The 24,799-nt window shown below is 57.5% G+C and overlaps 1 protein-coding gene across 2 annotated transcripts in view; it reads right to left on the bottom strand.

Moving 5' to 3' along the window:
• Positions 1-24,799, bottom strand: part of CMIP (c-Maf inducing protein) — a 225,157-nt gene that overhangs the window by 68,594 nt on the left and 131,764 nt on the right. Inside the window, exons 2-3 of one of the 2 annotated variants that reach the window (XM_059151279.1) lie at positions 18,234-18,359; positions 7,385-7,435 (exon numbers count right to left, since the gene is read on the bottom strand). In XM_059151279.1, coding sequence (XP_059007262.1) covers positions 7,385-7,435; positions 18,234-18,359 — 177 coding nt within the window. Of the gene's footprint in view, positions 1-7,384; positions 7,436-15,768; positions 16,099-18,233; positions 18,360-24,799 lie in introns of those variants that run through there. The other variant, XM_059151280.1, reaches the window with a different exon arrangement.

The following is a 24,799-nucleotide window of genomic DNA, read 5'->3' on the forward strand; positions in this document are numbered from 1 at the left end:
CAGGCCAACAGAACGAGATGTGGGTCCTAGCAACATTGGATGGATGACAGTCTAGGAGGCCATAATGCAGGGAGGAGGGAAGCTTTGGCTCCCTCCGTCTCCTCAGGCCAGCCAGCAGGGGCTCAGCTGGGAAGGACTCTGCCACAGGGGAACCGAGCACAGAGATGCATTAGTGACGCCTGCCACAGGCTCCCCGCGGGCCGACGGCACACGAGCCTTGCCTATGCTGCCTTCCTTCTGGATTGTCTGCTAGGACACTTCTGCACAAAGGAAAACAGCGTCTTTGATCGTTAAAGCAGAATAAGAACAGTCAACATTGATCTAACACTCACTCACACAGCAGGTACCCTTCTAAGTTCTTTATTTCTACTGACCCATTTCATCCTTATAAGAACCTAATGAGCTTGGTCTTACTGTGAGCCCCACTCTGGGAGGAGAAGTCGGCTGAGAGAGGAAAGCAACTGGCCCAGGGTCACACCGCCAGTGAATGCGGAGCTGGGATTTGAACCCAGGCAGTTCAGCCCTAAGCTCTCACTGTAGGCACAGCAGAAGTTACTCCTTTGGGAGCCAACTGGCAAATGTAGTAAGGGCTGCAAAACATACCCCAGAACGGTGGCCACTGTTCTGGAAATCTGCCTTAAAATAGTAGTTCCCGAGAAGTAGAAACTTAGGTCTGGGGAAAGGCACAACTGCATTATCGGTAACGGAGGAAACTGGAAGAGCCTGAACGCCCAGCCGCAGTGAGTCGTGCCGTAAACGAGGCCACAACCTCTTCACAGATGTCATGTAGCCTGGAGAGGTGATGCACACAGGCCTGGACACGTCGAGGTGTCTCTGCAGCAAGGCTGTGCTGAAGCCACAGGGACGGCCACAGCCACCAAAGCATCCTTGCAAAGGCACACGAGGCCAGGGAGGACATTTGCAAGAGTGAAGTCAGTCTTCAGGTGGGGGCTGGCAGGAGCCCAGTGGCTTTGCCCTTGGTGTGGCTGTGAAGGTGTTTTCAAAAAGGATGGAGAGCACAGGGGGAGGAAGGACAGAGAGGGGGGCCATGGGGGCAGGGAGGGGCGCACAGGGGTCACTGTCTTCCCTCCAGACAAGGGGGCATCTCAGCTGGGGCAGGCAAGCCCAGCCAGGGGCCACACCAGAGGGCGGTGGCCAGTGCAGAGTGGGGTTGGGAGCCGGGCTGGGTCTGGGCACACAGAGCCTCGATGTTGGCCTCTGAGGACACGGGGGACATGGTGCATTTGGGGCAGATGTGGAGGCAGGCTGGTCCACCTAGAGGTGGACCTTCTGGACCCAGGACAGGTGGCCTGACAGTGGTCCTGGGGCACGCAGGACAAACAGGGCAATCGGCCTTTACCCACAAGAAACAGGACTGGCAAGCCAAGGCTAATTCCCATAATCCTCACAAGGACGGCTGTGAGACTGAGAGAAAGGCGTAAAGCTCTCATGAGATGTTGCACAAAACAGAAACACCGAGGTCCTGCACACGCCAGGCTCTGGAACAGAAAGGAGCTGAGGGCCGGCCGGGCAGTGCCAGCTCACGAGGGCGAGGAACTGTCCAGCGCGTGTGCGTGGACGCACGTGTTCGCCTCAGGCACCGACTCGCGTGCAGCTGGGAGCCACATGCCCGGCGGTTGAGATCCACCCCAGGTTCTCGACTCGGGGTTCTGTCTACACTCCAGCTCCGCCACGGACCCTGAACAAGGGGTTTAACCTCTCAGCCTCGGTCTCCCCATCTGTGAAATGGGCAACAGGAAGACCAGGCTCCTCTTTGGGTTTGTGAGGATTCAGTGGGGTGATGATGGCCACTTACTGCTTTTGCTGGGTGCGGGGGAGCTGGATGAAGACTCAAGGCACACGGGCTGGGTCGGGGGGCTGCCAACTCAGGGAGGTCAGCAGGAGGGCCCAGAGGCATCCAGAGGCCACAGATGCAGGACTAAAAGTGGCTCTTCCCCAGGAGGAAAGGCCCAAAAAGGAAGAGGGAGGTGGGTCTAGGAGGAAGGTCAGAGTTGGGGGCAACAGTACCCACTGTAGGGTCCATCCGTCCTCCAGGAGCTTCCCTCTGAGGAGGAGACATCATTTCTAGGGCCCTTCGTCCCCTGACCTGACTGCCCAGGAACGTGGGCAAAGCTGGACCGTGCCCTCTCACCATGTGGAAATGCGGTGAGGGGCCCAGCCCCTGCAAGCTCCCTGCAAACCCCCTACGGGGTCGGGGTCCTAGGCTTCCGTCTGCCGTCTTCACCCGCACATCAGGGACCCTGATGGTGGCCGTGCCTCAGTGGGGTCTCTGAGCACAGGACGGGCTCACCTCCTCGTCAGGCTCAGCCAGGGCCTGCTGCGGAAGCTCGCCTGCAGCGTCATTAGGATCTGGCTGTCCTTGGCAATGTCCTTGCCGCCCCCCCCAAATCTGTGAGATGGGGGGGTGAAGACCGGGGAGCGAATGTGCACGAAGTACCAGGCACAGCGGTGCTCACAAGCCTTCGAAGAACGGCGGTCGCTCTCACTCCCGTGGACACTTCCTGCCCATCCCTAGTTCTGAAACACGCCTGGCAGGGGCAAGGCAGGGGCTGGGCCTGGGTGGGGGGTGGCGAAGCCACACGGACAGAAGCCTCACACCGGCCGTGGCTGCCAGCCCCCTTCCAACCGCCTCACACACAGCAGGGCACCCCACGCCACCGCGACCCGGTGAGCAAGGTGCTGGATTTTCCCCATTTGACAGAGAAGAAAACTGAGGCTCAAATAAACCCACTCCGTACCCAGTACACTCCTACATGGTTACCCCCTCACGTGCCACATTCTCTCTCACACAAACACACCCATTCCCTCCTCCAGGCATGTGCACCCCACATTCCTTCGCACCCTCCTGCTCTGCACGGAAGAGGGACAGAGCCAGGGATGGGGTGAGCAAGGCTGCGGCCACCCCAGGGGCTTGGGGAAACCTGCGTGCGGAGAGGAGGCGGCGTGGCCGGGGCGGAATGCCGGGGAGGGCGCCAACCTGAGCAGGGATTTTCCCAGAGCCCCGCGCCTCCTCCGCCCCGCAGCCTTGGGACAGGAAAGCAGGCCAGTTTCTCGTCTCACGCAGACTCTGCTTCTCTGGCCCCAGCACTTGGGATGGGCCTCGGGGACCGTTCTTAGGAACCCAGCTTCCCCCGGGGATAAAAACAGTCTTGGTTTTCAGGACTTCTGCGCAAGGGCCCACACAGGAACCCCTCCCCGGAAGTGAAAAGGCCGTTTTCCAGAGCCGGGCCTGGGGCGTGCCTCCTCCCAGCCGGCGGCTACCCTCCCCGACAGGCCTGACCCCACAGCTGTGCACACCTCGGCCTCTTGCCTCAAAACTTAGGACGCAGAAACAGGCCAGTCTTCTCACCGCTTTGTAAACACACACGATGCCCTCACATGCCTTGCACACAGGAACGGGGCTGTCCCCTCATGGCCTTGCACATGTAGGCAGGCCTGTCCCTTCACAGTCTTCACACCCAGACAGGCCTGTCTCCACAGGAACTGGCCTCCAAGGTGCATCTCTCGCTCAGAAACGAGGCCTCATTAACTCAGTCAAACTGTTTATGCTCACACACCCATAGGAATTGGCCTCAGGGGCCAAACCACCCAAACCAAACAGGGCTGGTCCCTCCAGGGAGCCCTCAGGGTGCTGCGCTCTGGAGGGTCCTGGGAGGGTTGGCACTGCTGTCCCACCAGCCAGAGGAACCCCGGCCCACCCTCCCTCCTGGGACTGGACATGCTGGCCGTCCTCCTACGAGAAGGCGCTCCCTGAGCAGTGCTGGCCAAAGGCAGGAGGCCGAGAGGAAGGGGGAGCTGGCAGAAGGGTGGAGGGAGCAGGGAAGGGGAACCTGGGAGCTGGGACCCTTCTGGGTACCCTTGGGAGCATGGGCCGGGGACTCAGATGTCCTCACACGTTAAGTGTCAGTAATGATGGACTATTCAGGGAGACAACACGATGCTCAAAACAGGGTCTGGGCCAAGGAAACACCCCAGGCATAGTGTGACGGCACAAGAAGGTCACTGAGCACCAGCATTACCAGGGCGGACCAGAGCCGGCGAGAAGACCACATCCCTATCCTACAATACCACCTGGGGCGGACTGAGCATTTCTCAGCCTTTTTCTAATTATCCTGGCCCAGTCCCCCTCCCAGGAGCCCTCTTGGGCATTTTCCTCCTATTTCCCTTCCTCCCTTTGAAATTAAATACTAAAAAATACCGATTTTGTTGAATAGAGTTGAACTTCAGAGGGCCAAGTACTATTGTAATAACTCAAGGTTTTTTAAGCCCCAAAGAACCCATTTGGCTCCCCTTGGGAGCAATTCTTTGTTGAGGAGGCCCGAGAGACACCCGTACAACTCGGTAAAAACTAAACCAATGGGAACACAGTATTTAATAGGCAGCATTCCTTACAGATAAAAGAGTAGGTTCTCCACGTGCGCAGCAGCAATGACACACACACGTTGATGTAGCAGAAACGACAAAGACAATATGCAGAAAATTTTGAAAATCAAGCTGAGGCTGTAGGGTTTCTGAAGTCCTCATTTTTGATTTTCTAAAAGGATACTAAAAAGAGGAAAGGGGAAAAGCCAAGAAGGTTGATTATAAATATGGCGGAAAGAGAGGCTCTAACAGGCAGGAGAGGCGGAAGGTCACATCCTGAGTGGGCTGAAGGGTCCCACGGTCACGATCAGGCACAGCTGGGGAGGCAGGGCAGACCCGTTAGATCTGTGCTGAGATCTGCTTTGTGCTTGTGGGCAAGTCGTTAGGACTCTCTGAGCCTTGGTTCCCTCATCTACTGAATGACAAGGAACAGAAATGTGCACAGCCATGCCTGGTACGTTGTATCTGCATCAGAATTCATGAACACTTCCTAGAACCTACCCAGACCCTAACAGAAGCAGAATTCGAACCCAGGTCTTCAGCTCATTTTGCTAGCCCAAAGGGCCTCCAAAGCACCTTAAACTTCACCATTTTAAAAAGGAGAGCATGCTTCCTCCAGTCCCAGCAAAACTGAAACCAAGTTGTGGACACTACGATACCACTGCCACCTGGTGGCAGCATACCTAAATTATTGGGGGAGGGGCAACTGTCAAAGGGGGAAAACCGCCAGTGTCTTAACCCGCCCAACACACCAGTAAAAGCTTATACAGTGAGAACAAAGGTCACCATTTACCACGTGGCAAAAGGGCCACACACTGCCAGGCATTTGCCAGTTTCTTGAAACTCTGACTTGGGGTTTCCTGGATACTTTGGGGTTTTTTGTTTTTGTTTTTGTTTTGGGGTGGGAGCTTTTTTTTTTTTTTAAATAGATTTAACAACGGTAAAGATACCATACGCCACAAAATTGAGTGCAGACATCCAGGCCTTCCTGAACACTGCTGGAAGCCCAGGCATCCCCGATTCTGTAGCTGTTCAGTTAAACTGTCCGAATCCCACACGCAATACTTGATGTTTAAATTTGTACGTTTCAAGGTTGTCACTTTCAAGTCATCTTTCTGGCCAGTCGGTCTGGGACATTCGGCTCTCCACGCCCACCGTCTGAGCCCTCCCTCGCAGCCACACACTATTCACAAATTCCCCAGGCACCGCCTTTCAGGTGCTCCCACAGGCCGCAGACAGCAGCTGCAGAACAGGCCCAGCTGGGCAGAGCTGGGCAGAACTTGGGACATGGAAGACAGCCGGCCTGCCCCTCGACAGGGGTCTTGGCCCCCTCTGCAGGGAGGCATTTCCCCACTGTCGAGGGGGCAGTAGTTTCCTGCCCCTTCCTGAGCTAAGACACAGCAAGGCGGCCGCCCAGTGACCTTTCCATTCACTTGGAAAATGCATTCGGAGAAGGGGGAGGAGGCCCTCGTGGCAGTGAAACGAGCCCTTCCTTCAGAAGCCCCCCAGGCACACCACCCCTCTCACCCTCCCTGCTCCTCTGGCATTTAACCCCCTGACGGGCCCCCGGCAGGTCCTGACATCAGCCCGGCCTGTCTTGGGACACACAGGGCCGCACACAGCCAGGCCTCAGGGCTGAAGGACAATCCCACGGGGAAACAGCTCTCCTCCGTGAGCAGGAATGTGCCACCTGGCTTTCCTCGCTGCCCCCCGCTGCCTTCTGCCCGCACACTCAGAAACCTGCAGGCCTGCGAGGGACCTGGGTGTGAACCGGCCTCCAGCCCTGACGAGCTGTGGGAGCTGGGCTCCAGCCTCGCCTCACCGTCCCCGAGCATAAAACGGGAGCAGTGACAGTCATCAGCCTTGCGAGGGCTGCGGCAAGGGTGAAATGGCCACGATGCGCCCAGCTTCATGGTCCTGGCACACAGCAGGTGCTCAATAAATGCTAATCCTTTCCCTCTGCAGTCCCAACTCGGAGACTTCTTGTTGAGCTTCTGAGGTTGCCACACAGGTGCCAAGCGAGAGGACCGGCAGCTGTCGGGGGAGACCGGAGGCGCAGCCCTGTTTGGGACCAGGAATGTCATTTTCCGGGGTTGTATTTCCGTCCTTGGGCCGGCTGTGACGAGAGTCCCTCAGAGGCACGAGAGGAATTCCGAGTGTTCCCTTGGTCAGTCCGACACCGCCCGAGGCCTTACGCCCTGCATGGGGCCCGCCGCGGCTCTCCAGCTTACGGTAACGACCACAGCTCAGGACACGCACCGGTCATTCCAGCCATACCCTGCTGGCTCAGCGAGGCCACAGGACTGTCACGGCTTGTTCTAAACTAAAAGAGCCGAAGGCGGGAGGGACAGGGGGGCAGGGCGGAAGGAGAAGCTGCCCGCACATTCCACACCCCGGCCACGGCGCAGATTCCCCGGGGGGCTGGGAGGCTCCTTCTCCGCAGATCGGGCCCCTGGGTCTTGAAAGGGACCAGCAGAGGCCTCATCTCCTTCTGTGCTAAAAGGCTCTGGGCCCTCCTATGCAGAGGGTGAACAGGAAAATTGGGCCAAAGAAGCAGGAAACTGAAAGAATTGAAGATGTGGGAGAACGGTTGGGTGCCTGAACCTCTGGCCGGTCTATGTGCGGAGCAACCGTCCGAAGTCACTTTCAACCCAGCCTCTCGAGACCCCGAGCCCTGTCTCACCCGGCCCCTCAGGAGAGCCCCCGCTCTGCAAGCAAGTGCTTCTGTGATCCTTCTGGAAGCAGGCACAATCCCAGACAGCTCACGAGAAACGTCCACGGCCAAAGGCTCAGGAACGCCAGCATAGGGAAAGGCATCGCACATCAGAGGGACGAGGGGGAGAGGCTCTTCCACAATGAGGCAAGGAAGCTCCTGGGCCGAACCGTCTGGAAGGTGGGAGATGTCCACCCTCACACCTCTGGGTAACAGACTAGCTGTGGGCCCGCAGGAGGCGGCCCGAGACAGCCGGCGCCCTCGGCGAGCCACCGCGCCAGGACTTACCTTCCACTGCAGGGAATGGAACCACTGGTCCCGAAGGTAGCTGTTGGCAGCCTGCAACGACAAGAAGACACGAGGCCGTCACCGGCTTGCCGCCTGTCAGGGCCCAAGCACGCGTCGCCCAGCCTCCTCTACCCAAAAAGTGCCTGCCTTGTAGCCCTCACACAGCAATTCACCCAGGGGAACCTCTCAGGTACAGAACTGAAACAGAAGCGCTACCAGGGGGATTTTCCTGAAACGAGACCTCACTGTCCCTGTGTGCTTATTTTGCTGGGTAGGAGTGACTCTGGACTCTGGCGGCTGGAAGCAGTCACTGCACGCGTTCCTTGACGGGAGGGGCCGGCATGCCTGGAAAGAGGCCTGGTGCTCAGATGCTGGGGGCCAGAGCAGCTCTGGGGCCTCCTTTCTACCAGGCGCTGCTCCAGGTGCCTGGCCTTTGTTAGCCTCACGTTCTGCCATCAGTCCTCCCAACAGCCTTGTGAGGTGACCAGCACTTGCCCACTTCTCAGAGGGACTCCAAGATCTCACGTCAACTAAGTGCACTCAAACCCAGGCAAGCTGGCTTCAAAGCTTGTGGCTTTAACCGCAGAAGCTCAGGGAAGAAAGAGCCCAGCCTTGAACTCAGGCAGACCGTAGTTAAAAATCACCACGCCGAGGGCAAAACCCTCCCAGATCCAAGCCACCCTTGTGCACAGACCTTGGCAACTTGGCCTGAATTTTCTCATCTGTAAAGTGGGGCCATGAACCCTGACCTTGCAGGAATGTCCTGAGGACTGGGAATGATTCCTGGGGAGCACCAAGAATCAGGCCTGGCCTATAGCAGGGGTCACACGACTGCAGTTGTGACTGTCATCACCACCGTCATCACGAGCTCCTCTCAAATAAAACGGGGCCCAAGGAAGGTCTGGCCAACACTAATGCACGCCCTTGCATCAGCACTGGGGCCCATGCGGGGACTGGCTTACTGGGTCCTCGCAAGTCTGCCTTGGGAAGTTGGGAGTGTCCACGTCATCACCCCAGGTACAAGTGAGGAAACTGAGGCTTGGGGAGGTTAGGACGTTTCCCACTGGCTCACAGGCAGGAGGTGCAGGGCCACGACATGAACCCAGGCCGAACGAATCATGCTGTAAACCACAGCTATGGCATTCCAAGTTTCCCATTGACCATCCCAAGGGCAGAAATGCAGTGTTTGTTCTCGTCTGACCCCACCGGGGGGAGGGGGGTGTCTGTTCCAAGGTGACCCTGACCTTGATGGTCCAGTGACTCTCACTAAGGCCAGAGCCTCTTTCCAAGCACGAGAATCCAACATCTGTTCCCCACCCACATGGACACACACACACACACACACACACACACACACACACACACAGGCACAAGTGGGTACAAATGCAGGGTCCAGGGGATGCAGGTTTCAAACCCGAACTGCTGATAAAGCTTAGCTGTTCTCCCAGGCAGAGTCTGGGGGACTCTCTGGGCTTGAACGGATGCCCCAGCTCAGTGGCCAGTGCAGTGGGGCCTCAGGTCCCCGTGGGCAAGCTCGGAGACTCGTCCGTATCTCAGACAGACTGAGACCAGCCCACGACACAAGGCAAGCTCGCACCTGTGCCTTGAGGAGGGAGTGGACCCGGGGACACCTTCTGTGTGAGTCTCTGACAGACCTGGATTCGAGTCCGCCAGAGACCCAGAGCCTGCGCCACCTGACTGGGGAGGCGGGGGCGGAAGGGGAGTCAGCCGTGGGACCGGCCGCGCCCCGGACAGTCTGGGGCCGACTCGCCTCCCTTCAGTGCTGACCGAGCTCTGCGATCTCATGGCCATTCTGGTTCACGAGGATGATAAAATACACCCCATGCTTGGGGAGCACGATGCAAGGATCCCAAACAATGAGACCATCCCCACGCCTGGCACGTGCAGGCTTTTACAAACAGCGACGATCAGGTGCCGTGCAGCCATGGCCAGGGGTGCTGATGAATTTGTTCCAGAACAAAAAGCCCTGACGGCAGTCTGGGCCACCTTCTGAGCTGTCAGTGATCCCACCTTGGCCAATTCTGTGCCACGGGGTGGCGGGAGCGGGGTGCGGGGGAGATGTCGCTGGACCACAGCTGGGAAGAGCCGGCCCCAGCTCACCCCCAGTCTTTGACTTGGCTGGACGGAGGGGCAGGCATGGGGGGCCAGCCAGAGGACCCCCCAAAGGCTGCCCACTGACCCCCAAAGATTGGTGAACAGGTGACTGGACATGACAAAGGGGCTTTGCAGATGGGAGTCAGTGAAGGACCTTGAGATGGGGCGGCTATTCTGGAATATCTGGGTGGGCCACTGTCATCAGAAGGGTCCTGACAAGGGGGAGGCAGAAGGTTAGACAGCTCGAGGCGGAGCACGGGCTGGAGGGATATGGCCACAGGCCCAGGGCCACCGTCACTCTCTGAAGCTAGAGAAGGCAAGGAGGCCCACGCTCCCCAGAGTGTCCGGAAGGAGCCAGCCCTGCCCTGCTGACACCCTGATTCTAGCAGCGGGACCTGTGCCGGACCTTCGGCGTCTAGAACCACCAACAAATAATGCATTTCTGTTGTTTCCAAGTCTGTGGTTCACGAGTCACAGCAGCCATGGGAAATGAGCATGGGAGGTAGGGCCACACTGAGCACAGTGGACCCAGGCAGTGTCCCTAGGGTGTCACTGGCTAGAACGAATGGCCAAGTGAGGACACAAAGGAAGACAGAGAGGACAGGAGGAAGGAGAGGGGGAGAAGTGCCTCTCTCCCTCTCGTGTGCCCAACGGCCTCAGCACGCTGCCCCGCAAACACGTGCCCCCGTGTGACTGTCACCATGCCCCTGAGTGTCCCCAGGGTTGGGGCACCAGGGGACCGAGTGAGAACAGCTGAACGAATGAATGAGCAAATGAATGAGTGGACGGTGAGCTCTCTGAGGGCAGAATGTTTTCACAGATGGCCAATGCTGACCGGCAGGGCCTGGCGCGCTCAGGTCTGGTCACAGGAGAACGAACGAACTCACTAACCTCGGGGCAGTGGCCATGAGGCGCAGACAGTGACTCGGTGATCAGACCCAACACAGACCTGCCTCCCTCATACCTGGCAGAGCCCCTTCCCATTCTGGGGACCTCCCTGACATGTGAGACCCTGTTAGGGATCTTTAAGGAAGTCCCCGGCCCCCTCATGGCTGAGTGTGGGCAGGTGATCCAGGCTGCAAAGTCAGGAGCTCCTGCCCGGGACTCTGGGTCCTGAGCAAAGTGACTCAGAACCAAGGAGGTAAGAATTCCTCGTGAGGCAGGCAGGTGTATCTTCCTGTAAAGGGGGATACCAGGCCGGGACAGGGTCCTACCACTGGCCCTGGCTCCAGTTCATTTTCCAAGCCTGTTCTCCAGGCTCCCATCAATCCTTCCAGCATATTCCTTTTCTACTGGAGACTGCCTGAGTACATTTTGGCTGCTTGCATCTGGGAGTCTGGATGGATCTCCAGGGCACCACTGGACCCTTCTTCCTGCTCCAAAACAGATGTTCCAAAGCATTTTCTCTGCCCTGTTGCCGCTGAGGAAGCCCGCCATCTCCCAGAGCCGGAGCTCGCTCTGATGACATCTTGAGCCTCCTGGCATCCCCTACAGGCCATCGGGCTCTGCACACACCTCAGTGGGCCCGGCCTGCCGCTGAGCGGGAAGGGCTACCCAGATTTCCTGCTCTGGTGGCTGGGACTTTGTCCCTGGGTCAGTTGGGTCCACTACGTCCGGCCTTTCACAGCAGACTCATGGCCTAGAGGGGGAGGAGGGCGTCTGCAGGGGCGTAACCCCATCTCCGCCGCCCTGGTCACCTTGGCTCCCAGCCTAACCTTCCGGGAAGAACACCCTGCACGTTCCAGGTCTCTCCTCATGTGGGAGAACGTGAGGCCCACTGCTTCCGTGACCTGGCCGCCTGGCCACATCCATCCTCCCGTGAGCGTTTCAACCGGAGGAGCTCAGTGTCATGCTCTGGGAAGAAGGCGGGTTTGGGTTCAGTGGAGCAGCTGGTGGGCCCCGGCTGGAAAGAGCTGTGTGACTCTGAATCCCCACCCCCATCTCCAGCACAGGCCCGGGAAGCCGCCTCTCCGAGGCACGGGCACCCACAGGGCAGTAACACGGACAGCGGGGACCTACCAGGCATCAGACACAATGCTGCGCACCCGTCACTCTGGGGTGAGGGACTGAGGCTCACAGCAGGGGGGAGGGCCCTGCCACCCACCCCAGAAGCTGACCCAGCTTTGCCCCTGGCCACACCGTCACCCTCACTGCCCGGGTTCCTCGTCTGGCACACACACCCCTTCTTCGCTGAGCTCAAAACCACTCGCCTCCTGCAGCACCTCGACTCTGACCGCCCTGTGCTCCTTCCGGCCACTCTCAGAGCCCCATCCAGCCCCCGCGCTTTATCTGTCCCACCCACAGGACGGGGAAAGGAGGCAGAGTCCCCTTGGATGAACCACCACCTCCCAACGCACTCATCTAAGGCAAAGAGTGGACGTGCCGTCCATTACAGCCAATGAGGCTCTTTGAATCAAAGGTTCAAAGAGATCACCTGGCCCAAGAGCTCTCAGTTTTTTGGGGTTTTGTGGGAACCTGAAACCCTTTGACAGCCTGAAACAAGCTGAAGATTCACACCTGAGTAGAGAGCCCATTTGTACACACACACACACACACACACACACACACGCGGGCAATCTCGGAATGCACCAGGGACCAAGGGAAAGGACCCAACTCTAGCTCAACCTGCCCCTTCCTGCCACGCTTCCGGTGAGCAAACCTGGCCTAGACTTGCAGTGGTGTCACCGGGGTCCTCCCCAACATTTCCAGCACTCCTCCCCACATGCAGTGGCGCCGGCGGCCGCTGGCTGGGCCAGGCCCACGTGACCCACTTCCCTTCCAGGGGAAGCCTTCGGGGGCTGGGGCGCTATGGAGCAGGGGTCCCAGCCATGGTGACCAGCAATGTTCCAGATGGTGCCGGCTCCATCAGCCCTGCTCCCAGCCGACCACCGAGGACGGGCAGCCTGAGTGAGAAGTAATCCGTTGATGTTCCGAACCCCTGAGAGGTGGGGGCTGCGCGTCGCTGCAGCCGTGCGACAGTGTGACAGTGCAACACGACCTGGCTGGCCCTGCTTTCCCCCTCATCGAACAGAAGCACGGTCCTGCAACTGCTCATCTCATGGCTGTTCTTTCCCTCCAGGCCAGGAGCTCTGCGAGGCCGGGCACTGTGTGCGACCTATTCAGCCCCACATCCACAAAACTCCAAGAGATGTTTGTTGAGTAAAGACGGGCTGATTTGTCGAGTGAGTGCTCAGACGGATACACAGACGGATGGATGATGGGTGGGTGAGGGCTGAAGGACGGGAGGACGGACGGGTAGATGGATGGACAGACAGATGTACAAACGCATGGGGTGGGTGGAGGGCTGAAGCGTCACCCATTCTGCACACTGAAGAAAAGGTCATGTGCAGCAAAACTTCACAGGAACTGTTCAGCCCTGATACCTTCTTCCCCAGCTGTACCTGATCAAGACCAAGAAACAGTCATGGCGGTCTTTTCCCGAACATCTACTGTGACAGCACGGTGCGAAGTATCTTACACGTAGTAACACTGACCCTCACATCATCCCAGGAGGCAGGTCTCGTGGCTCTAGCTCACAGATAAGTCACTGGCCCCGAGAGGTTACCCCTGCTCGCCCAACGCTACCCAGAGAGAGCACGGCGGAGCTGGGTGGGGACGCAGGTCTGTCTGAACAGGCTGTCCACCCTGAGCATGAGGGCCACGTGCCTGGGCTCCACCAGGCTTCCAGAAACGGGGCTGGGAAATCTGAAGGCCTGATGCCGGTGAGAGGGGAGGAGGAGGGACTTGGCTCCAGCTCCAATCTCCAGGAGGCCCCACCCTGCAAACAAGAGGGTGGACCAGAACTTTCCTCCGGAAGAGGGGAGGCGCATCTCTCACTGATGGAGCCAGAGAGGGTGGGTGAGGAGCTGCTCCTTCCTTTGGTCTGTCCAGTTCCAGAGGAGGACGGAGGCTGCTGGGGGACATCCAGGATCCCAGTGCAGGCATCTCTAAGTGCCTTCCAGTGAAAGGGAGAGTAGCCTGGGCTGTGTGTGGCCTGGGGACATGGTGGGTTTCTGCACAGGGGTTCCAGACCGCCGGGCAGGCAGCCGAGCCAGCACGACTTGGCCCCACGGGACATGGGGCATAGCTCAGAGACTGACAGTCACTCGACTCAAGCATGGGAAAGAGCCCCTGGAAAGAGGCAGGCCCGCTCAAGCCAGCGCCAACTTCTCCCAGCGATAAATCTTTCGAATACTGGAAGGGCCCGTTCCAGGCAATTTCTGCCTAATTTCCTCTTTGAAAGTTGCCAAGTTCTCTCTCATTGTTGTATTGTCTCGAGAGGTGAGAAAAACAGCCAAGGGTGCACTGTGGGTGACTGTTCCCAAGTTCTCCTTCCTGGCCCAACTTCTTAGGGAAAAAACAGCACGTGCTTTTCAGAGCGGAAAGCTCCTTCTCGCCGGCTTCCAGTAAGAAGGGAGCCCGCCCTGTCCCTGCCCCTGCCGCCCGGCCTCTGGAGATCCTCTTGGGAGAAGAGCCAGTCTCGGAGGGTCATTGGGAAGGGACAGTGTCCTGGTTCTGGTTCTGCCCGGAACCTGTTTGAAGGGCGGGGGCCTCTGTCTACTTCCCATGGACACGTGGACACCGACCGCGAGGCACGGATCCCCCGGTGGTCAGGGCCACGGGGGTCCTGAATGCTGCCCACCCTACCCCGTGGGGCGGCAAGGAGCCCCCCAGGGGCTTTCATCGCGCCATTTATGCTCTTGTGCAGTTACCTCCTCACAATGAAACACCAGCACAAAGGGCATTAAGCGGGAAAAGAAGATAAATAGGTCCTTTCCGCACCCAGGGATCCTAATAACATGGCATTAGGGGCTCACGCTGAAAAACACAAAGCATCCAGAAACACACCAATTGCACCAGGCTGAGAGGCTGGCGTCTTTGTCTGGCGGCTGGACCTGCTGGCAGAGCGCTCCGTGTCTCTGGGCTGGGCGAAGGCACGAGGGCCTAAGAGCGGCTCTTAACCTTCCCTGAACTCGGATAGGTCAGCTCCCAGGGGTCCGACTGAGGCACCGATTCAAATGCTAACAAAGCAGCTTTGTAAGGAGGTCCCTGGGAGAGGGAGGAACAGAGGGAGGAGGAGACACAGAGGCAGGGAAGTGGAGACGCACAGAGAGAAGGGCTGGGCTGGACAGAGGCCTGGAGACAGACATCAGAGAAATGAAACTGCAAGAGAAGCAGCGAGTGAAACATGGCGAGAGACAGAGAGATTCAGGAGGGAGAGAGGGAGAGAGAGAAAGAGGGACACAGAGAGATAGAGGGAGAGACAGAGAAATGGAGAGAGAGAGACAGAGAGACAGAGAAATAGAGGGAGCGAGAGAGACAGAGACAGAGAAGGGGAGAGAGAGACCGAGAGACAGAGGAGGGGGGAAAGGGACGGAGAGAGGAGCAGACAGACAGACAGACAGAGGAGAGGCGAAACAGATTCACATGGATCCGGAGAAGCTCTCCGAGACCTGAGAGCGCGGGGCCGGCAGGAGAGGGTGGGGACCCCCTGCAACCCGACCCCACTCCCAGGTAGAAGAGCTGCGCATGTGCAGTGACGCTGGGTGACCCCAGATCCTCGAGCCCTGTGAGGCCTCTTCCTCCGGCCGGGAAGCCACGCGTGGAGCACGGGCTCAGAAGGAGCGGCGCTGGGGCCCAGCCCTGTCCGGCAGAACTTTCTGTGACGGTGGAGGCATTCCTGACCGGGCTGTCCAATGAGCAACCGACGTCCGTGTGGCGACTGAGCGGGCGGTGAGGCCAGCGGTGAGGCCGGCGGCCCGCGGATCCGCCGTCTTCGTTTGACACACGGTGACAATGCTGATGGCCCTGTGTGGCCCGGGGCTGCCATCGGAAGGCAGGACTCGGGGCATTTTCACCCTCTGCTGACCAGGAGACCGGGCAGAGCTCATCCCGTCAGCTTCGTCCCCCGGGGCACACCTGGGGACGTCTGGGTCCCTCCCCCGCCCTCAGCAGGGAGGGCTGCTCTCTCGTGCCAAGCTCTGGGTCCGGTCACGTGAACCAGGACAAATCCAAAGCAAAGCATCCCAGCACCTGTCACAAGGGCCTGTGAGATGCACGGTGGCCGGCACCTCAGGGCACCAGCCTGGGGCTCCGGATACCTCCTCAGCCTCCTCCCGGCCCAAGGCCCACTCCACGACGACTGGGAAACCATTCCCCTCCCGAGACGGCCGCGCCACCCATGAGTCACAGGAGTGGGGAGGATGATGATGACGAGAAGGAAGCAAGGTAGAAGCGCATGGAAGTGGCGGGAGGCGCGCTGCACCCACCTGGGCTCCCTGGGTACGGGGGTGGAGGGCTGCGTCGGCGTCCAGGTCCCAGCTCTGAGCCTGGCTCTCCTGCTCTGTCTATCCGCAGAGCTGGGGGGCAGGCAGCGGGCGAGCAGGGGGGATGCTGGAGCGGGCCCGCCTGTCGGCTCGGCAGGGGGAGCTCTGACGTGCAGCCGCCGGATGCGGCCCTGGCCAGGCGAGTCATCACAGCCGGCCCGCAGCCACGGCCTGGGTTAAAGGGACCTTCCACTGCCCAGCAACCCATGTGTCTCCAGGCCTCACTGATGTGCAGCCTTCCTTGGGGGTACGCTTCCTGCTCTGACCCAGAAGCAACGAGGCCCTCCCGCGGGCAAAGCAGCAACCACGACTCCCCCAAGGAGATGGAGGCTCAGGGACGCACCCCCCCCCCCCCCGCCTCCCTCCAACGTGCCCACATTCAGACCTCTCTGCCCTGCAGCTGGATGGATCCTTCCATTTCCCCCTTTTCCCCGTCACCACTTAAGAACCCTCAGCCGCTCCCTACTGTGCTCAGGACATAGCCTTGGCTCCTTCACTCAGCCAACAAGCCCAGTACGATCTGGCTATGACCCAACAGCCCTGAACACATCCACGGGGCCCTGAACATGCCTCCCCCTCTCCCACATTCATGCCTTGCACCCGCCTTGCCTCCACCCCCAATGTGTCCCCCCATCCTGGCGCACTCCTACTCACCCCTCTATGCCCGGCTCTAACGTCACCATCCCCGGGGAGCCTCCTCTGGAACCCCTAGGCCGAGTGAGTCATTCCCTGCTTTGGGCTTCCAGTCCCCCAGGATGTGCCTCTCCTTTAGCTGTCGTCTCTGAAGCCACCGTTGACCATTCCACCCGCCAGAGGGCCCAGATCTCGTCAAGGATGGGGCCGAGGGTCTTCTTTGTCTTCTGCCCCAGCACGGGGGACAGACTGGCTCAGCATCTCCACAGAACCCTGTTTGTGCCCCCCGGAATCTTCCCCTGCGGCTGAAACCCCAGCCCACGGGAGCCGGACGGACAGACACGAGAACTCTGCCCGCTGGAGGCGAGGAGGGAAGAGACAAGAACCCGCGAAAGAAAGAAAGATGGCTGATGTGGAGGGGACCAGGGGCAGGAGGAAAACACGGGTGCAGGCATGGCTTGGGGTCCTCCAAAGATGACAGTAAAGATCAGGATTTTCCTAAAGAATGAGCTGTTGCAATCAGCTTGTGGAGCCTGCGTTCCTCAGAGGCTGAACGGCGCGCCTCCTGGGTCGAAGGCCGTTACGCAATCTCGTGGCCACTTTGGAAACATGTTTGAGGGAAGCATCTCTTTGGGCTCAGGGCAGATTTCCCTGGAGTGACAGTGAGAAAGAAACTGTTGCTGAAAGAATGGCCTGTACTCCCAATGATGAGAGAGTGCATTCTCTCTAACGAGGAGTCTCAGACTTGGGGGTCCCTGCTGGAAACTGGGGCGGCTCTGCCTGAAAAGATACAGAACTTGTCCTGTGCTTGCACTACAGCAATTTTGTCTGCCACGATTCCATTCTTGGTGGACCCAACTCTCTGCGAACACATGGTCTTGGTAAGGCTATAGAGTACACGCGCCTAAGGTCAAGGGTGGGTATGGAACCCAGGGTAGGGCATTCCCTGGGAGGCATGGGACTATAGCAGAGCCAGTTGGTATCTTCTATGAGATTTTCTAGGAAGATACTAGAAGGAAAATGGACTCTCACATTTTTTAAAGGACAGAAGTCCATCTTTCCCATGCATGGAGAGTCCCTCCATGACAATGAAGTCAACCCAGAGAAGCAGAGCCAGGAGATGGAAAGACAGAGAGGCACTGAATGTTAATAGCATTTGACTCCTGGATCAAGCTATGCTTGAAGGCCTCTCTTAGACTTCCCAGTTACCTTAATACAGTTACAGCATCAAATTCTCTTTTTGCCTCAGAGAGTTTGAACGTTTGCATCATTTCTAACCAACAGCCTTGACCGAAACATACCAAATGCTCCCTTTCCCAAGGGGAAAGCTCATATTTCCATCAGAGTCTCAGGACTCAGGCCAACGAGAAGAACTTCCTCCTCACTTGAAGTACAGCAAAAGGTAGCATCCATTACTAACTTGCTTTTCTATAGCCTTTTAAGGCCTAACAGCATGGCTTTGTGCCTCAGTTTCCTCATCTGTAGAATGAAGATAAGAAAACCTATTTCTCAAGTTTGTTAAGAGAAAAAAAGCACAAGACAGAAAGCTGTGGGGCCGCAGCAGGCCGGCAGTGGGAACTCAGTCTGGGCACGTTCCCTCTTCCTTTGCCCCAGAGGGACTCAGTTTCTACCTTTATTACAGCGGAGGAAAAAGCACCCTAGGCTAAACAACCTTGCCTCCTGGTGGTTGGCGGTCTTCCTCTGAGGGAAAAGAGGAGGGTGAGGGCACGGGGCGCAGGGCAGAGAAACTGCTTGTTCATGTTTGTTTCTCCTACCTGCAGTAAGACCGTTCCCCCAGGAACCGTGAGCTGTAAACAGTACTTCGGGGCGTTCTCCCAGGACAGCAGCTGAACGTCCTCAATAGCGCTGTAGGAGACTGAGTTTTCCATGTACCCAGTTGGCTGCAGCAAATAAAAAAAAAAGAGAGAGAGAGAGAGAGAGAGAGAGAGAAGAAAAAGAAAAGACACACATTGGTTACAAGACAGTCACAATATCCATGCCTCAGAAGAAGGTTCCAGAGAACATCCCCACCCCGGCAATAAGCAGGCTGGTACAGACACTGGGCAACTCTGGGAACCAAAGGAATTCCGTCTTTCCTGGCTGGCAGCACCCTGGCTGCAGGAAACAGGTCATGGTGGCAACGCGCCCATGTTTGGGGGGTGCAGAGTCGGGACCGGACTGGGGGCATATGGAGGGCAAAGCCTGTGCATTGTCCCTCTGGGCATCTGTGGGGCTTAGCACAGGGCAGGCTCTGGATCTCTTCAGCCCTGACCGTGGCCAAGCCACCACCTTCTCCTGCCCAGAAAGCCCAGAAAGCCCAGAAAGCAGTCACAGACCCCACTGGCTTCCCGGTCTTATCTCCCTCCACAGACAAGGGCTCGCCACTCAGCACCCAGTCCCATGGTCCACGTCGGCGCACTCGATCCCCTTCTTCCCTGCTCGCTGTCCTTCCACAGCTCCTGGTGGCCCAAGCATGAAACCCACACACCCATTCACCCTCTCTAGGCCCAGTGGGTCTGGTCCTGCTCCTTCCTTGAGCCCCATCTGCTTTCTTCTCTTCGTACACCTCCCCAGTGGCCTACCTGCCAAAAGCGTCGTAAACTCAGCCTGCCCCTTGTCCTAGAAAGGTTGTGGCTCCATCCCTGGCCTTTCCTCCTCTACCGTCTAGGCCTCAGCTGCACAGGGACTTCAGGGGGCCCTGCTACCCTCCAGACCCTATAACCCAATGGGTCACATCCCTCCCTGGACCCTCGCTGCCCCCCACACCCTATTTAATTACTGGGGACTGATACTGTGTGTCACCTGCGGACATCTGCCTCCTGGCCAGGCCGCAGCTCGGGGAGGTCAGGCCCATGTCTGTCCTGGTTCCTGTCCTCTTTTCCCAGCGCCCGGCACATAGCAAGAGCTCAACAAGTTGTGTGCAAAAGAACAGAAACAGCTATCACGGATCAGTGCTGGGGTAGGGGTGGGGAGAGCGAAATTCACGGCCACTCGCTGCCGAGTGAGCTCTCCTGTCCCGGAGAGAAGGCACCAGAAACCAGGGGGATGCACTGGCCACCAGGTCGCGGCAGGAAGCCACGCTCGAGCAGCATCAGAGGCGAGTTTAACACAGCTGAAACGGCAGAATGTAACAGCTAACATCTCCTCAGCCCGGACAGGCGCCCAGCATTCCCCCAGCAGGTGGCAAGCGCTCTCTCCTTCCACATTCACAACAGTCCCACGGGGCAGGGGCCAGGACCACCCCATTGCACGGATGGGGAAACCGAGATGTCCTGTGACTTGCCCGTGGGCAGCCAGCTGGGAAGGGGGCTGTCCAGGGCAGAACTGAACCCGTGACTCAGAAATTAGCACCCTAACTGCTCCATTGAGCTGCAAGCAAGAGGGGAAGAGATTTGAAATCCACGGCCTGGCAAGTTCATTTTACTGGCAGGATTTAGGACCTCCATAAGGGTTTCAATGCCCATTTCTGTCTGCCAAAGTAGAGATACAGTGGTGGGGGGGTGCGGTGGAGAGGGGTGAGGGCGTGAGGTGTCTCAAATTTTCCTGATACGATCAGCCGCCAGGCTCAGGAAATGAGAGATTGATCAATCAATTTGTTCATTCACTCATTCATTCATCTGATGTACTTATTAGGCACTAATTACATTACAGGCCCATGTGCCAGGTGCTGGGGATAGAGCAGTAGATAAGCCAGGAGCCCAGCAGTGCAAAGAGACAACAAACACAAGAGGCAAACAGCAAGTGCTGTACCAAGATTTCAGATAGGGGGCCCACGGGGCTAGGAGCGGCAGCGCCCTGGACAGGAGGAGGGAACGTACATCCTGGAGCCTGTGGCCTGTGCCAAGGCCCAGGGGTGGGCACTGGCTGAGCATGTTCCGGGAGGAGCCGAAGGCCAGGGGGAGGAAGGCTCAGGGAAGAAAGGTCTTGGAGAGAGGGGCAGCCACTCCCAGAGGGACCTGTGGGCCCTGCCAGGGGTCCTCGTGGAGGGCTGCAGGGGGAACAGACTCAGGAGGAAGGGGCAGAAGCAGGAACAGCCTGGAAACTCCTGCACGGGTCCAGGTGGCGCAACAAGCCTGCCGGGGCCCGGGGGGCGGTGGAGGGTGGAGGGTGCAGCGGCAGCCGGCCCCTCGGTGCCAGTCCCCCAGCTGCTGTGTCAGACCGAGATGATCACACTGGTACTTCCCAGAGGCCGATGTGTGGGCCCCCCGCACCCCTCACCCTATGCCAACAGCCCGGGCACTATCATGTTCTCCACGTTCTGCCGTCAGGGTGACTCAGCTCTCACAGCACATCTTGTCCCAAGAATATCGGCGAAACCAGGGGTCTGGCGGATGGGTTATACATTTATTTTCTGAACCCACGTTCAAATATTTATCGTTTGCTGCGGACTGTTGGTCTCCCCTGCTAGTGTTCCAGCACCAGGGGAGCAAGAATTTCCACCTGGTCTGCTCCAAGGGCCCAAACAGACCGTGGCATCTGGAAGCCGATCGTTATTTTCTCCATAAATGAAAGAATATCTTCCCAAAGGAAAACGTGTTCATCCGTGTACTACTTACAATCACGACACATAACATCCTTGGGAAGATGGTTTTGGGGAGTCTTTTAAAAATTAAAAATTTAATTAAAAAAAATTAAAAAATTAAAAATTAATCAAATTTTTAAAAATGTCCTTTAAGAAGCAACGGCGTCATGTACCTGCTGCGCTGAAGGCCCTTCTGTATGGCTCACACCCGCCTCTCTCCCTCTCCAAAGTCCAGTCAGTCTCCAAACTCCAGTTCACTGACCCCTCGATACAGCCAGAGGCCAGGGGACACGGGCTACAGCGTGGCCACCAGCACATGTGGGAACGGCCGGACCACGCCACACCACAGAGAGAAAGGCAGGCCCGCCCGGAAAATCATTAGGACTTGGTTATTCAGACCAAGCCAATGGCCGGCCTCGTTCCTCTAGAAACACACCTTGAGGTCTCGAGGCTTCTGCTTCCCCGCGGCCTCCTCAGGGCCCCGGAGACGGGACGAGGCTCTGCGCAGCCCCGTGCTCGCCCGAGCCCCGGCAGCACGCTCCGGGCGATGACCGCTCCTGACTCCCGGGAGGCGGGGCCTGCTAACCGCCTGCGTCTGCCTTTCTCACGACCCTGCTTCAGCTGCCTCAATGTGGCCTTGATTAGAAGTTGCAACATAGGCTTTTTGCGGAAAGGTTGGGTATAAATAAATACATACTGGTTTTTAATAGCAGATGCACTGCTTTCCCACTGTTGGAAGCAATAGTGGCTAAAAGCAAAATCTGTAGAATGAACGGGACCTGTGTTTGAGCCCCTTACTGTGTGACATTAGGCAAGTTACCATACCTCTCTGAGCCCATTTTAGCCAATGGTAAAATGAGAATTTAATAGGCAGGATTATCAGGAGATCCCATTATTAAAGGAGTTCCAATCTGTCGAGGGCTTAGCGCAGCCTCTGGAACTTCCAAAAGGCCGAATAAAAGGAACTACTGTGAGAAACGATAAACTGCATCTCTGGGGACCTCCTCCCCCACACCCATAATTCCGATGTAACCGTGAGACAATATAAACCCCAACTGACAGATGTTTCTCAAAACACCTGACCAGGATGCATCAAAACCCAGGCAAGTCTGGGCAAGCGTCCCCAGCTGGAGAAGCCTGCGTGCACAGAGACCGACCACTGCACGCACTGTGGGCTCCCCGATGCAGTCCTGGGACAAAGAACACCGGGTAAAAATGAAGGAAAGTGACTAAAGCACGGGCCTTAGTGACAGCATATCAGTACTGGTTTGTTGGCTGTGACAAAGGTATCACGTTTCTGTGAGACATCAGCCACCAGGGTGGCGGGTTTGGGGTACAAGGAAACTCCATACTGCCTTTGTTACTTGCCCGTATATTCTCCCACGGTCCCAAGATAAAGGCTCATGAAGAGAAATGAATCGCTGCCACGCTGGTGAGCCCCCAGGGTCGTCTTTCCAGACAGAGCCCTGACGGGAGCCTGGGGGGCTTGCAAGGGACAGGGGCCGACCGGGACCGAGAGCCCCTGAACGCTGTTCTTCGGATTCAGGTGTGAGCCAGCACTGGCCACGGACCCCCTCTGTCCTGGGTACTTGCGCGCGGCTGGGGTGATTTCACAGATAACTGGTAATTCCTCCGTAATCTGAACACGATGATCAGAGCGACGGTGGAGGAGATTCCTACGTGGGGTAAAGGCTGAGTCAGATGAGAAGGAAAATGAAATTCTCCTCCTGGGGGAAGCTAGGAAGCCCAGCTCTGCGAGGTCCATGCAGGAGAACAAGAAGCAGACCAAGTGACCTCTCCACGTAGACCCAGGCGAGGCGTAGGGCAGGATTCCCCTCTGCATGACATTCTGGAATGAGCCAAGCCCTGGGGCTTGAAATCAGACCAGCGGCCACCAGCGGCCACCAGCGGCGGGGGCGGAGGTGGGGACCAGTTAGTTACCAAGGGCATGGGGGAGCTCTCTGGGGTGGAAGTGTTCTGTATCGCCATCACAGTGGCCGTCACCTGACTGTATACCTTTGTCAAAACTCGAATCTATATGCTAAAAGGGTGAATTTTCCTGAATATAAATTAAAATTCAAACTTAAGAAAGACGATACGTGAATATTACAGATAATTTGGAAGATGATGAATGGAAGGCAATCTTCCAGATAAAATCATGTCAAGACCACTCATTACTGCTTTGGTATATCACTTTCCTGAGGATTTTTAATACACAATTTGTTTTTTTAACAGAGCCCAAGTCACAGGATACTTATGATTTTGTAAATTGTCTTTTTTTTTTCCTTCCTTCCTGCCTCTCTCCTTCCTTCCCTCTTTTTTTTCCTTTCTTTTTCTTTTTACATAATGTTACATCACACATACCTCCTATATTCTGGACAATAATTTCCAGAACTATCATTTAGTGGCTACAAAACATTTTGGCTGCTCTTTATTTTATCACGGCTCCCCCCGACCACGGACAGTGTCGTTGTTTCATTTTACGCTACTATAAACAACTCTACAATGAACATCCTTGTGAAACATGTTTTTCTACCCTATATTTAGGATTATTTCCTTAGGCCAGATTCCCAGAAATGGAATTAGTGGGACAAAGGGCAAGAGCATATTTTACGTCATTGCCAAATTGCTCTCATTAAAGAGATATTAAGAGACCTGGGGAGCCCTGGCTAAGGCTGGGGTGGGGGGCTGTGTGCTGGGCCCAGAGTCTGGCCGGGTCCCACCAGAAGCCTTGCTCTGGCCCAGGTGACTTCGGAGGGACTACCCGGCTGCCAACTATCCACGAGGTGAATGCAGGCCTGGGTCTGGGCTCCTGGGAAGCTGCTTTCCCGTGGTGGGGGGTGAGGAATAGGTTGGAACGCCTTTGTCCTTTTGCTCTAAGGACTGAGGAGGGGCTACCTCAGGGTGGGGGGAGGAACTGGGGCTTGGCCAGACCGGGAAGGGAACACTCTGCTTCTGCTTTGGAGATGAGCTTCTTCTCAGGTGTCCCCTCAACGCCTGCATCTAGGTTCAAGACAGCAGAGGCTGGGGGGGCTTCATCAGGGCCCCCGGGGATCCCCGAAGGCCTCCAGCCTGCCATTCCAAGCGGGGCACCTTCTCGGACTTCCCCATCAGAACAGGCAGGGTTCAGGGTGACCGAAAGCACCTGAAGCAGCATCCCCCGCCGCCCAAAGGCCCCAGGCTTCCCTCCCCCGCTGCTTTCCGGGGAGCCAGCTCCCTCCACCCAAACCTGCCTTCTGGTTTCCATGGGGATTTCTCTAAAAGCCGATGTAAATCATGATGTCTGCGACCCCCAAAATGAGGTTCCAGGCTGACTCAAGGTACAGACTAGGAAGGTGCCCAGTGCCACTCTCGGGAAGGGGAGCGGGGAAGAGGCTCCCAGACCCCAAGAGGAGAAGCAGGTCTGGAAACCCCTCCATGTGCTCACTCCCGAGGCCAGTGGATGTAGGAGGCCGGGGAACCTTGCCCACCTGGGGACCTGGGCAGAGAACAGCAGGCTGTTTGGCACGGGGCGGGGATAGTTGTCTCCCCGGGCCCCCGCTGGGTGAGCCACGCTGCGGGGAGGCTGCCTGAGTCAGCATGTCGGGGGACCCGCTCTGCATGCCCCGACTGCACCATCCGGCTGGAAGAGGAAGGCTTGGTTCCTGCCGCTCAGCCCCTCAACGCACGGCCTCAGAAGAGACAGCAGGTCGGAGGACGGGGGCGTCCCTTCCAGCCCTTCTGGACAGTCAACAGCAACAATGACAACATCACAATGATGGCACCTCGGGGCTACAGAAGGGCTCCAACTGGAGGAGGGGGTTTCAGCTTCTCCTCCCC

This window comes from Mustela lutreola, chromosome 16, assembly GCF_030435805.1.
Source record: "Mustela lutreola isolate mMusLut2 chromosome 16, mMusLut2.pri, whole genome shotgun sequence".
In the NCBI taxonomy this organism is placed as follows: domain Eukaryota; kingdom Metazoa; phylum Chordata; class Mammalia; order Carnivora; family Mustelidae; genus Mustela; species Mustela lutreola.